The sequence below is a fragment of the Sinocyclocheilus grahami genome, unplaced genomic scaffold, assembly GCF_001515645.1.
Source record: "Sinocyclocheilus grahami isolate Dianchi unplaced genomic scaffold, SAMN03320097.WGS_v1.1 scaffold1036.1, whole genome shotgun sequence".
Classification (NCBI taxonomy): domain Eukaryota; kingdom Metazoa; phylum Chordata; class Actinopteri; order Cypriniformes; family Cyprinidae; genus Sinocyclocheilus; species Sinocyclocheilus grahami.
In genome coordinates this window covers 641421-656205 of record NW_015506215.1, presented here as the reverse complement: position 1 = coordinate 656205, position 14785 = coordinate 641421, and the positions used below count along the sequence as shown (strand labels likewise).

The 14785-nt window shown below is 36.2% G+C and overlaps 1 protein-coding gene across 1 annotated transcript; it reads left to right on the top strand.

Annotated features, from left to right (window-relative positions):
- The first annotated feature begins 3251 nt into the window (after positions 1-3251).
- On the top strand, positions 3252-13971 carry LOC107565939 (DDB1- and CUL4-associated factor 6-like). Its single transcript, XM_016251254.1, has 13 exons — positions 3252-3270; positions 3364-3735; positions 4890-5063; positions 6574-6633; positions 8103-8355; positions 9851-9960; positions 10048-10360; positions 11249-11290; positions 12369-12507; positions 12654-12810; positions 12922-13010; positions 13315-13420; positions 13657-13971. Exons 1-13 carry the CDS (start codon positions 3252-3254, stop codon positions 13716-13718), a joined length of 1896 nt encoding a protein of 631 aa, XP_016106740.1. The 3' UTR covers positions 13719-13971.
- Positions 13972-14785: the final 814 nt, after the last annotated feature.

Below are 14785 nucleotides of genomic sequence, written 5' to 3'. Positions count from 1 at the left end.
GTAAGCAGTATACTATGGAAGGCCATTTGCACCACTGAATAAAATTAAAAAAACGATAATTGCGACTTTATCTTACAATTCTGACATTTTTCTTGCAATTGCGAGTTTACCTATCGCAATTCTGACTTTTTTGATCAGAATTGTGAGATATAAATTTGCAGTTGGGAGTTATAAATAGGGCTGTGCAAATTTTTTTTTAGATATTTATTTCCGCAAACATTGAACATAAGATTTACGTTAATCTTATTACTAGTCTAAGCCACTAGATGTCACCCCCTTATTTGCCCTGCGCGATGTTACAACGGAGAGTCCGTCATTCATTCATTGCTTAAAATGGCGGATCCAGGGCTCTACAGTGCGGCCATTTCAGTTGCATTTGTGATTGAAAACTACTGCGTGCGACTATGAAAATGTTTTTAGGAGCACCAGTGCGACTGACCTGATCATCATCATACTTGTGATTGCGCTCAGGGGAGCTTCAAATGTTTCTACGGGTTTTTACAGCATTGAGTAATGCATCACAGACATATCTCACGAATCTTTTCATAAGCAAAGTGAGAGATTCATTGTGCAGTGTAGAGAGCTTCGTTGATTATAAATTGTGAGATCGAGATGAACTAAGATGAGTGCCAGCTTTTAATAATTTTTAAAGGAGTTTGTAAATGTGATACTGATTTAATACAATACAATTCAATAAACAAGAATTAATATTAAGTGACTTACATTGTCTGCCTATAACACTATTGTCTGATTTTGCTCTATTTCGTCATCGAAAATAGTTTAAAACAAAGACACAGCGGAGCCGTTGTGCTCCATTCAAACACAGTGGTGTTTCGTTTATGAATGAACTGTTTTTTTAAATGAATCTAGTGATTCATGATTACCCATTCATAAAGACAGTCACTTGCTTCATTCCTGAATGATTCAGCCATTTGAATGAATCAATTGAATGAATGATTCAGTGATAAAAAATCAGTGACTTACCGCCACCTGCTGGCAGTTTGTTTCATTTTAAAAGTATCTTTTCAGTTATTTAAATCATTTAATATTTCTATATTCAAAATTTTATATTTAAAACATTAATATCATCATGAATTTATGGATTTAATTGCACTCATTCCACTTCTGAGCCTCATTAAATGTCTGAAAGTACACCAAGCCACTTTTGTGTTCTTCTGTGCCACCTCTGCAAATTCATTTTGTTAATACTGATTTCATTTGATTGGTAACTTATATTTCTTATTCTACTTGTTCTTATTCTGTCGTTTAATTAACATTTTTAAAAAGCTTATAAAATATAATTTTTTAAAGAATTTGATGAAAGATGACATACTTTTAATAAAGTTTTTTTATTAAGTTTTAATAAAGCCTTCACATAAAATGTCAGAGGTATGGAAGCATTTTAGATTTCGCAAGCACGATGACAAAGATACTGTGGACAAGAACAAAGCTATATGCCAAACAGTTGATGGGCCCTATTGACTTGACTTCCATAGTATGGAGAAAAATAAATGGAAGTCAATGGGGACCAAAACAGTTTGGTTATCCATATTCTTCAAAATATCTTCTCTTGTGTTCAACAGAAGAAAAGAAATTCATACATGCATAAATGATGACAGAATTTTTATTTTTGGGTGAACTATCACCCAAAAGCCAGAATTAGTTTTCCTACACCGTTCATAGGCTTGCAGCCTCCATGTTACAGCTAATGCTGTGAGATTTTATGTTTGTTTTGTCTTAAACATAAAATAACCTGATCCTGTTTGATCAAGGCATGCGACTGTTCTGACTTGTCCAATTTTCAGCATCAGTTTTTCAAAATTTCAGCATCAAAATTCTGTCTATTCATTGTATGCATTTGAAATATATAGTGGGGTTTTGTTTTATTGTACCCAAGTGTACCTAAAATAAAAAGTGTTTAATATACAGGTTTGTGGCTCTTAATTTCCTATTAATTAACCATTTGTAATCTTATGTTCACTGTTCATTTTTTTATAAATATAGGATTTATATTAAATCTATATTCATTCATATAGTCAAATCGAATCGAGAATTGAAATCAAAAATCGAATCGAATAGAAAATCGAAATCTAATCGAATTGAGAGCTTGAAAATCGAAATCGAATCGAATTGGAACATCTGAATCGATACCCAGCCCTAGTTATAAAGTGAGAATTGCGAGATATAAACGTGCAATTCTGACTTTTTTCTCAGAATTGTGTGATATGAATTTGCAGTTGCAAGTTATAAAGTCAGTATCGTAATTGCGAGAAAAAACTCAGAATCGTAAGATTTACTCACAATTCTGACTTTCTCAGAATTTATATTCATATTGCTTTTTCAGAGTTTATATCTCGCAATTCTGAGAAATAAAGTCAGAATTGTGAACATCAGTATTTTTATATCTTGGAATTCTGACTTTGTAACTCGCAATTGTGAATTTATTATCTCACAATTCAGAGTCAGAATTGCGAGTTTGTATTAGGACAGTTCTGAGAAAAAAAGTCAGAATTGCGAGATAAAAACTGGCAATAACCATTTTTTATTTTTTATTCAGTGGCAGAAACGGGCTTCCATAGTATGCTGTTTGCGAACATACCGACAAACATAACATAATACCGATCTCTCAATAACTAAATATCATCTGGTCATAGTGATATGGATATGTTTGCACAAGCTCTGTAATTCAGCATTCCAGTCAAGTCACGTTTATTTATGTAACTTATTATAGATTGCTTTAAAGCAAGCAGTTTTACTGCATTAAATATGAAAAACTGTGCCAGTGTTGCTTTCCGTTAGAATTACAACTTCAATACTTTACAATAAAGCAGCTCTCCATTGTGTACAAGTTTTGACTTGCGTCTGACTGTGATGTGGAAATGTTCTCTGGTTGATTTCTTCTGTTCAGTCTGTCAAAGAAGGCAGAACCCCAGAGCACACCCTACGTATTGTTTTAATATAAAAAATCTTCATTGACCAATGGTAGTTTGAAGGCGTTAACAATCTTTTCTGGAAACTTTGCTTTGGCAAGCTGTTTCGAAATCCAAACAAACTTTCTTTGGACCTGATTTTGTTTTGCAATGACATCACACCAGATCATTCTTCTATTTAGCTTGAAGTATATAGGGGCCTTAAAAGCTCCTCCATGTGACTTACATTGGCACTGCACAATGCATTGAACTCTATGGAGACCATTTCAACTTTGATCCTCTTTGTCAATAAACATCAACCATTGGATGGTGCATTGAAGCATGTATCACATGAAAGAGTGTAAATCATGGAATTAAATATCTTCTATTAAAAAAAAAACTCTATGCATTTACTCTTAACTGTTAAGCTCAAGGTTTGATGATTTGTCTCCAGGTACGGCCGCTCGACCAGAGGGAACATCTGCAGCCTCAGAAACACACACTCAGGCACAGGAGCCCACTGAGGTCTCAATTGAAGGTGCGATGGAGGTGGAGACACCCTCTTCTGATCCTCCACCTACACCTGCTGCTCCTCCTGCACCTACAGAGCCTCTCCCCAAGTCTATCTCCTCCTCCTCGGGCTCCTCCTCCACTGTGACAGCTCCTGCCCCCTCCAGCTCGTCCTCCATGGAGAGCGCTGCTTCCTCCTCTCTCCTCTCATCTCCAGATACAGAGCAGAAGAGCCAGGATGAAGTTACGCCCACTCCCTCGGCCACACCCACTCCTTCAGCCACACCCACCCCATCTAGAGAGGCAGCTTTATCTGGTAAGTCTGTCACAATTGGCAAAACACTGAAGAGTGCATTCATCTTTAATATGAGACAATGGCCATGTTTACATGCACATAATGTTCCATTTAAAGTTCATATATTATGTTTAATCTATTTTAAAAATAGATATTTACATGCTTTACAGCGATTATAAAAAGGGTTTTTGTCCACATGTACTACTGTTCAAAAGTTTGAGGTCAGGAAGATTTTGTTTAAAAGAAATTAATACTTTTATTCAGCAAGGATGCAATCAGTTGATTAAAACTGACAGTGAAGATATTTATAATGTTACAGAGGTTTATTTGTAAAATAAATACCTTTCTTTTGAACGTTCTGTGCATCAAAGAATCTTGAAAAATATGCATCTCAGTTTCCAGAAGAATATTATGCTTCAATTTTGCCATCATAGGAATAAATTACATTTTAAAATATATTTAAATATAACACAATTATTTAATTTTAAGTATTATTTTACAAAATAATTTTTTGTAAAATCCAAAGTAGTGGCTTAATTCAGATCATGTGATCATATTCCAGTAGTAATCAGAATTGTCTTGTGCATGTAAATGCAGTCATTGTATCTCTGCTCCATAAAGACGATGTGCTTATAATAAACTTTCAAATTCCATTTTTTATAATTGGTCCATTTATCATGTCTGCTTGCTTTACATCTCCCAACCATCCAACTCTATGTATTTTCTTTTTTTAAGACCTATGTGTTTACTGATTTGTTGTCTCTAGGTGGGGTTTATTTTTTGAACATTGTGTTCTGTTAGGGCCTGCATCAACAATCACATAAACAGAAGCAGGATGTTACATGTAGTGTCTTTTGTCTTCTTTTTTTATTGAATGATAAATCCCTCCTTTTGGCTCATCATGCCATTGCAGACATTTTTATGTGTGCGTTTCTGTTCCTGCCCCTAGAACATGTGTGGACGTGTGAGTGTAATGCACGCTTTTTAAAAAATTTTTATAACGGGTGATGAAACCCTGCAGTCTTGTCTGACATCACTCAGCCTACAGCTTCAATCTTTAATTTGCTATTTTATCCAGCATTCCTCCTTATCTATGATTTGCCTCTCTTCTTTTCCCCAATCCCATCAATTTTCCCATCCTGCTCTTCTCTCTCCCTCTGACCCCGCACTGTCAGAATATGGTCCTCGCAGGCTGCCGGTAAGTTTAGTGTGTAGACGTTTGCAGAGGCTGCTTCTCTTGTCTGACCCCCCAGGACAGGGCAGACGCCTAGTTCCTTCTGTACCCGCGACCTCCAGCACAGAGAGCTCAGCCCAACAGGCTGCTGCTGCTGACACAGGCCCCCCTGCAGGTTACCATCTCTTCCCAGCCTGCATTCCCGCTCTCCTTTAACCTCCTGACCCCTCTGGCTGCCTGTTTCATGGCTGTCCTGGTTTGCTGCTGCACCTCTGGCTATGGAGTGTGTTCCTCTTCCCCTCTTCCATACAGATGCACACACATCTAACTGCTGGTCATTCACGCTCACATTCACCAACAGCAGAGCTCTGCTCCAAAACCTAGTGAGCTGCCCACCTAGGTGACATTTTTAGACATCACCGATACACACCTGACTCAAAAGCTGCCCAAAGTCATGCCATGTAATGTACTTTGCCTTGGCCAAAATATTAGACAGTATTACACATATATTATTATGAAATATTATCGCTATTTAACATAGCTTTTTTCCATTTTAATGTATTAAAATGTAATTTATTCCTGTACTGAATTTTCAGCAGCCATTACTCTAGTCTTCAGTGTCACATGATACTTTAGAAATCATTCTAATATGCAGATTTGGGTCAAGAAACATTATTATTATCAGCGTTGAAAACAGTTGTGGTGTTTCAACAGTAATATTTTAGCACTGACTATTTGGATAAATTGACTTTATGGACAAGCGTCCACTTCAAATGCACCTTGATTTAGGACAGGGCTTTAGAAGGTAGCTGCCTGTGTAGTCAGTAGTAAGTGAGGCAGCTTACTAGATCTTGGAACAGAGCTCAGATGTCAAACATATGCATATACTGCCATCTGTTGATTGATTCACCTGAAATGCAATCGCATGATTACATATAAAGTTGGTTTGTACTGTTTGATGTTGGCAGTTTTTTAGTCTCCAGTTTAAACCTTGAATATTGATCCACGTTTATCTTGTTCTTTTCATACCTTCTCTTGTTGCACTTCCCTTTGCAATATTCCGCAAAATACTTCTTAGTGCTATCAGCGAGTGTGATCTGTTCACTTATTTTAGACATCTATGAAATGGCACTTCAGTAAAAGTAAATTTTATGCCATAGCCCAAGTGTACGCAGTGTATTTTCTGTGCTTAAAGCATTGCACTATTAGTTCAGCAACATCCTGCCATCACATCTAGCTGGTTATTCGCAAACTCTTTCCAGAAATGAATGACTTCTGGTTGCTTTGTCGCGTCAAGGCACTGTCAGGTGTAGGTCTGGCATCTGAATAAACTTTTCTACCACCATCAGTTTGAACTCCTGAACTACAGATTGCTGTATGACTTGTTTATTCTGCCTTATAGTGAATACTTATAGTGAATACTCACCTCCTGGATGTCATTTCACGTTTTTTAAGGAACAGTTTACTCAATCTGTAACCCTTGGCTTTGTGTTTTTAACTCAGAATTAAGCCTCCTAGACTCATCTTTACAGAGTTTGTGGCTTTTCAGTTTGTTGTGGGAAGGTTTCGTTTTTTCCCCCTGGCTGTGCTGCAGTGTGTTTCCTGAGAATTTAGTTCTGCACTTAAATGTTTGTGCTGGCTCTGTCGTTGTTTGAGTTGTTCAGTACGTCTTATTTTTGTTTCAGATTCTCCCTCATCTGTGGTAAACAAACAGCTTGGATCCATGACTCTGGATGAGGAGCAGGGTGCGTCCTTTCCTCTCTTTTTTTTCTTCTCCTTTTGCTCATTTTCGTTCAATCCTTTGCGTCTGAGCTCTGTACATTTCTGATTAAAGCGGCTCTTGTCCTCAGTCATCTTAAGAAGACTCTGCAGATGTGCCTCTGGGTAAACAGAGAAACTTCAGAAAGATACAGAGGCTTTCTGTCAATCATTTTCAGTCAATGGATATACTTTTTCTCCCCTCCTGTGGGGCCGAGTTCATATCAAGCTCATCTTTCAAATAATGTCCTGAACTAAGGGACATTTTTCCCCTTACTCTCAACTTAATGTGTTCACCCTCTATGAGACTGATGTGGGCTTGCAACATCAATATTTAGCTTAAAGGGGTCATATCACATTTTTTATTGACCTTTTAACATATGCATTTATTATGTTATGTGCTCACCAAGGCCAAAACAGTAAAATAAAAACAGTAATATTGTGAAATATTATTATAACTCAAAAGTAACTTTTCTGTTTTAATATACTCTAAAGTGTAATTTTATTTTTAATTTTTTTATTTGTAATTTTCATTTATGTTTGTGGTGACAGCTGAATTTTCAGCAGTCATTACTCCAGTCTCTTACTCCAGTGTCACATGATCCTTTAGAAATCATTCTAATACGCTGATTTGAAACACAGACTTTAAGTTTTTGCATTTGTTGTTTTTTTTTATTTTATTATAAATGAAATTGTTTATAACAAAATGTTTTATGGTCCTTGATTAACATTTATAAAAAGAGTATGATATGACTCCTTTTAAGTTTAAGTGGTTAAAATTACTTTGCTATTCTGCTTTGGAATATGGAATGTTTCCTGAAAACCAAAGAAACACCAATTTTGGAGATATTTCTTCTTTACGGCAGTCATCTTTTCTCCATGTCCATACTGGTGCCTGTACTTTTCCCCCTTCAGAACAAGAAACCTTAAGTCCTCTTATTACTTTCACTTGCATTGTGCTAATTCTCTTTGCTTTGGGCTAACTGCTTGCAATGGTTGAACTTTAACAAAACTATAATCACATTTTTTGTAGCCTGAAGTCTATCTGTGCAGCTCACTTTGCCACATATTCTTTTTTCTCCTTTTTTTGTCTACACTAGGCACTGTTTGCCACAATATAAATAACAGTGAAACTGCTTGATTCTCAGTAACACAGAAAAATGAATATGCTGTTATGCTCCTTTATTGTAAACATTAAATATATATATATATATATATATATATATATATATATATATATATATATATATTTCTCAGTGAAATCTGAGCATCTGAAGCTGCCACCTGTGCCATTCTGAAACAAAGTATTTCTCAATACTGCAATACTGGTGCATGATAATTACATTCTAATATTTCAGAAAAGCTGCTTCTATGATTAACTGCAGTTGTGACAAATATAATGTTCCTAAGGAAAACACTCTTACTAAAAGCTCAGTTTTACATCCCTTCCTTCCAGGAGGTGCAGAAGCAGCAGGACATGTAATCAGTGATCAGAGTACAGTAGTCAGTGAAGCTTCCCCAGACACTACAGAAACTGTGCCATCCACATCAGCGCCTTCACTTGGCACCAGCCCCGGCAACAGCCGCGGGAGCAGCAGCACTCCTTCAGGACCTGGGCGGACTGGCACAGCAGAACCCATCCTTAGTCTGCACTACAGCACTGAAGGCACCACCACTAGCACCATTAAACTGGACTTCACAGATGAGTGGTGAGTGACCAGAGAATCAGCCTTGACCTCGGCACACAAATTACTCCCACAAACCTCTAAAGCATTGGTCTCAAACTCAATTCCTGGAGGGCCTGAGCACTAGGCACTACAACTTGTGTGATCCGATTCACAAGCAAATGACCCTAAAGAACTGGTTCTTTTAATGAATCACTCATAAAGGCTCACAAATTCACAGTATATTATTTTGAATCCATTAATAAAAACTAAAATGAAATTATTTTTAGTTGTGTTTAACCCAAAATGAAGTTTTGTGTATGTAAGTTTCTGCATTTGAAGTATACATTTTTCATGTTTTCTCTGAGAAATAAACAGTGTTGCTGTTGACAAAAAAACTATAATTAAAAGCCATTTTCATTAATTGAAAGAAAGCTGAAATAAAACAAATATTAGTTGAAATAAATTTTAAATAAATTTTTGTATTTCCTTAAGAATTTATTTGACACAAATTACTCCCACAAACCTCTAAAGCGTTGGTCTCAAACTCAATTCCTGGAGGGCCTGAGCACTAGGCACTACAACTTGTGTGATCCGATTCACAAGCAAATGACCCTAAAGAACTGGTTCTTTTAATGAATCACTCATAAAGGCTCACAAATTCACAGTATATTATTTTGAATCCATTAATAAAAACTCAAATGAAATTATTTTTAGTTGTGTTTAACCCAAAATGAAGTTTTGTGTATGTAAGTTTCTGCATTTGAAGTATACATTTTTCATGTTTTCTCTGAGAAATAAACAGTGTTGCTGTTGACAAAAAAACTATAATTAAAAGCCATTTTCATTAATTGAAAGAAAGCTGAAATAAAACAAATATTAGTTGAAATAAATTTTAAATAAATTTTTGTATTTCCTTAAGAATTTATTTTTTATTTTTTTTATTTGGAATGTTGTCTTGGCAATTAAATAAAATAAGTTGAAGTATTACAATTTTTTAAACTGAAAAATAAACGGTAAATGGAAATATTGTTAATGTTAACTAAAAGGAAAAAAAGCTAAATTAATTTGCATTTATTGAAATAAAGCTGAAACAAAATAAAAATAAATACTAGATGAAAAAAATAAATGAAAATAATATATATTGCCTTTGCAACTAATACTTAAATCACCAAAATTAAAGTCAAAAGAAAGCTAAAAAAAAATATCAAAACATAAATGAATAAAAATTACAAAAGCACATTACAAAATGACTAAAACTGAAACTATAAACATTATAATATAGTAATAACATAATTATAATTATAATATTATAATTCAAAATATTAATAAATACTATAATAGTATATAAATAATACTTGGACATGTCAGACGTCAAGTTTGTGGATATAAAAACAAGACCCATTCCTGTGAATTGCAAACGATTGTCTGAAATTCTCTTTGGCTTCCTTCTTTATTTAATTGTGAGTATATTATTTTTAAGAATGCATTTTTTTGTAAGAACAAATCACTAACCCTTTTTTTTTTTGACTATGCACAGGAGCAGTCCAACGTCCAGTGCCAAAGGCAGCAGTGGAGGACATAAGCCTGGGGAGGTGGGTGAGAGCCAGACCAGAGAGGAGGAGCCCACAGGTCAAACCTCGGAGCAAAGTGAGTCGACAACCACATGCCCATTGCTACAGAATTTGCGTTGTGTAGCTTATTTTTGGAGGTTCTGAACTTTTCTCTCATAAACAGGTTCGAGCTCATCCTCAGAGAGTCAACCCACACCCAATGGGGGCAAAATTGCAGACAGAGGCACGGAAAAGGCCTCCATCAGCTCTCAAAACAGCACGCCACCGGCGGCACCACCAGAGGGGCTGTCAACCGAAGACACGGCTCGTCCCAGCGCTCCATCAGAGGAGCTCCAGGCTGCTGGTTCGGCGGAGCTGAGCGAGCAGTGCAGGAGGAGCGAGACTGCTGGAACGGGCGGCCAGGGTTCGACTCAACCATCCCGCAATCAGGACTCAGATGACAGTGACGACGACCCCATCCTTATCCCTTCAGCCAGGTACAGAGGAGGGCCGGGACAGAGGTATGGACTCTCGTTATGTCAAGATGTTTAATGATGCAAATCGTCACCAGTGTTGGGGAAAGTTACTTTTACAAGTAATGCATTACAATATTGCGTTACTCCATAAAAAAAGTAACTAATTACGTTACTTAGTTACTTTTTATGGAAAGTAATGCGCTATGTTACTTTTGCGTTACTTTTTAAATCTGGACAGGGCTTGCTTGTTTGTTTTTAAAATAAAAAAGTTCTATTTTTGGCAAATATAAAAGCCTTTTCACACCAAACGTGAAATGAATAAGCCTCAGGCTGAAGGAAATGTAAATTTACGTCCATACAGTAAAATGCAGAAGAAGACATTTCAACACACTTCAGCAATAAAAAAAGACACACAAATGTTTGTCTAGAGTAATTTTTGCTTATTAGTATGGTTGAACTGGATCATCAAAGGTCAGAAACAAAGACATTGGTTAATAGAATGGGATTAAATACATAAAGGATATTTGTGTTGTTTAACATTTAATTATTGCAGGTTTACGTCATATTCTGAGTTGCATTTTTTTTATTCATTTTGCGGAATACTGAATCTGTGTTTTTTTTTTTGTGAGTGAGATGAATTAATGCATATTCATAAATGCATTAAAAATGTAACTCATATTCTTTTGTAAATTAAAAAGTAATGCGTTACTTTACTAGTTACTTGAAAAAAGTAATCTGATTACGTAACTCGCGTTACTTGTAATGCGTTACCCCCAACACTGATCGTCACAATGTGTGGGCAAATGAAATGACAGGCGGGAAGTCCCATAAAACATGACAACATGAGTTTATGCTAAACAGTGTTTATCTTTTGGACAGTCATAAGTAAAATGCTACTCTTCTCATTAGATTTAATTACAGAGGATCAGCTGTAGGTGATAGGATGATAAGGTACTGTAATGTTTCTGAGGTAGCCACTTATATAATCTAATTGCAAGGGGTGCAGATTTGATTAACTTTTCATTAACCTGGTATTCATTTTGTGTGGCTGTGTAAAATACGCTATCAATTATATATTGTGTGTGATTTAGTAGTTCATGTTAACTTTATTTCTGCCTGAGAGTGTGCAAAATGTTTGCATAATGACCGTTTGGTTAGTTACTAACCAAGTAAACTAATTTCATGCATGAATTTGAGTTCAAAAATGTATTCAGATTTTCACAACAAAAAAAAAAGTTGAAAATAGTTGTGCTGCTTGGTATTTTTGTGGAACCCATGATGCATTTTTTCAGTGTTCTTTGAATAGAGTTTAAAATAACAGCATTTATTTGAAATAAAAATCTTTTATAACATTATAAATGTCTTTAATGTCTGTTTTGATCATTTTAATGCATCCTTACTGAACAAAAATTATTAATTTCTTTAAAGAAAATTCTTACAGATAATGTCAAAAAAACTGAGCTTCCATGGCTCTCTACAGACATCAGTGATTCATCAGATTCACTCTTAAAGAGACTGTTACCAAATACAGCTATAAGTCACAATGTAATTCCATGAATTATCAGCTATTAAATGAAATATCAAAAACACATCATTGTATGTGTTTTCCCCGGGCGCCGCAGCAAAAATGGCTGCCCACTGCTCCGGGTGTGTGTTCACGGTGTGTGTGTTCACTGCTGTGTGTGTGCACTTTGGATGGGTTAAATGCAGAGCACTAATTCCAAGTATGGGTCACCATACTTGGCCACACGTCACTTTCACTTTCTTGTATGAATTTAACATGCACATAAAAGTTAATGCTGTTACTGTTATGTCATGATAGGTGAAGCCCCATCTACATTGTCTGCAAAAAAATATATTCAGATCAAATATTATCTCGCACAATGCTGTAAGACTTTGTAAAACTATTTAAGCTTGTGAAAATGTGACCATCCTGGACTAATATTATGTTGAGCTGTAATGTGTTTTAAAGTTGTAGTGCATAAATGATTTTTCATGAGTATTGCTCTGCATGCTTTGTTTTTCACAGACGCTCCGCCGCGGCTCGGATCCAGGAGCTGTTCCGCAGGAGAAAAGAGCGGAGAGAGATGGAAGAGAGTGAGACTCAGAATATCAGTAGACCCTCTGTCAAGATGATGTACAAGGGCCACCGCAACTCCAGGACCATGGTACGCTGTTTGTTTATGGTCTCATGCATATTGTACACAAAAAGCAGCTTTCTGTCACTTCTTATTAGTTCTAGTATAACATATAAACAATCATGTAATAAAACATTACCAGATGTTTCACTTTAATGACCGGACTGTGCATGTAGATTAAAGAGTCGTGTTTCTGGGGGAATAACTTTGTGATGAGCGGCTCGGATTGTGGCCATATCTTCATCTGGGACAGACACACAGGAGAGCACCTGATGCTGCTGGAGGCCGACAACCATGTGGTCAACTGCCTACAGCCTCACCCTTATGACCCCAGTGAGCAAAAATATACCTGAAAACCGTAGATAGAGACCCATGAAAGATTTTGGATTAGATGATTTGGATCACTTCATTTGGTCTGATGTTGTGTTCTTTTTTTTTTAACAGTTCTTGCGTCATCTGGAATTGACTATGACATCAAGCTGTGGTCGCCTTTAGAACAGTCACCGTCATTTAACAGAGTCCTTGCTGAAGAGGTATGGACATTGTTTTCTGCTTAATTCTGTGAAGAATGTCCTGTTTTGATTCTTCAGACTTTAAAATTGGTATTTTTAATGCATATAGTAACACGTTGTTTTGAGATGTAATTAAATCCCCACTAGATGGCACTAGAGCTCCAAGTACTGTGGTTATCTAAGGAACTGTCTGCTTTTATAGAGGAAAATACATCAAATAGAGGCATTTTGAGGCAGCTGTATTGGTATATCTATGCCCTTGCGACAGGAGTAAAGTGTTGGCAAACTTGTGAATTTAATTTCCTGAGTTGTTTGTGTGCTGTAGGTGATTGCTCGTAATGAGTTAATGCTGGAAGAGACGAGGAACACCATCACCGTCCCTGCTTCCTTCATGCTCCGAATGCTGGCATCATTAAATCACATCAGAACAGGTGAACTTCCTCATGTCCCTTTTTAACTCACTGACTGTATACATACAGTGAGATCCAAAAGAGTCCAAATTGAAAAGGAATTTTCTAATTATCTTTTGTTATTTTAAGATAAATAATATTTATCAATGATATTTACACTTTTTTAACTGACCAGCATTTGTCGCTGGATACTTACTCTAGCATTTGGTTTTACTACCGTGAACAGGTGTCTAAATGATCCCTTCTTTTATCCTCAGACCGTGTGGAGGGTGATCGTTCGGAAGGCTCTGGACAAGAGAACGAGGATGAACAACAGTAGCCCTTCTGCTACAAATGAATGTTTTTTTTGCTACAGTGCACTTGAGCATTTGAGATTTGTACAAGTTACAAAATAGAGTATTTCCTTGTTAGTTCAGTTTTTGGCATTATTTTTGTAATGAGACTTTTCGTACTAATTACTCTATATGGGAGTAAACTGCATCTGGGGAGTTCATGCAAACAAGATGATACGTAAGGAATTGAAAGATGTGACTAAACGGCTGGCGCTTGAGAGTATTTAAGTGCAATATTAATTTGTTAAATAACTCACTGACTGTATACATACAGTGAGATCCAAAAGAGTCCAAATTGAAAAGAAATTTTCTAATTATCTTTTGTTATTTTAAGATAAATAATATTTATCAATGATATTTACACTTTTTTAACTGACCAGCATTTGTCGCTGGATACTTACTCTAGCATTTGGTTTTACTACCGTGAACAGGTGTCTAAATGATCCCTTCTTTTATCCTCAGACCGTGTGGAGGGTGATCGTTCGGAAGGCTCTGGACAAGAGAACGAGGATGAACAACAGTAGCCCTTCTGCTACAAATGAATGTTTTTTTTGCTACAGTGCACTTGAGCATTTGAGATTTGTACAAGTTACAAAATAGAGTATTTCCTTGTTAGTTCAGTTTTTGGCATTATTTTTGTAATGAGACTTTTCGTACTAATTACTCTATATGGGAGTAAACTGCATCTGGGGAGTTCATGCAAACAAGATGATACGTAAGGAATTGAAAGATGTGACTAAACGGCTGGCGCTTGAGAGTATTTAAGTGCAATATTAATTTGTTAAACGGTTGAGCTTGGAACGGTGTTAAGTGTGAAATTTTATTGTAGCCTCAAATGAAGAACTCTGATGTTTGTATACCAGGAATTATGCATGTCAAACATGAGTTTGCAGAAAACATGTTCTCTTAGTCTTTACCAGTGTTGGCTCTTTTTTTGTCATTACTAAATCTTGCATTGTACAGGGATCTTCTGCCTAACCCCAATTACAGGTACTACTTGCAATATTTCATTATCCAAACCAGCCATTATACATTGTTACACTGCAGAATGTTT

What these genes read in the sequence shown, in the direction of transcription:
- LOC107565939 (XM_016251254.1), top strand. An exon ending in TGACACAGGCCCCCCTGCAG is followed by an intron (nt 5,064 to 6,573) that starts GTTACCATCTCT and finishes TTTTTGTTTCAG; the next exon opens with ATTCTCCCTCATCTGTGGTA. An exon ending in ACCGCAACTCCAGGACCATG is followed by an intron (nt 12,508 to 12,653) that starts GTACGCTGTTTG and finishes CTGTGCATGTAG; the next exon opens with ATTAAAGAGTCGTGTTTCTG.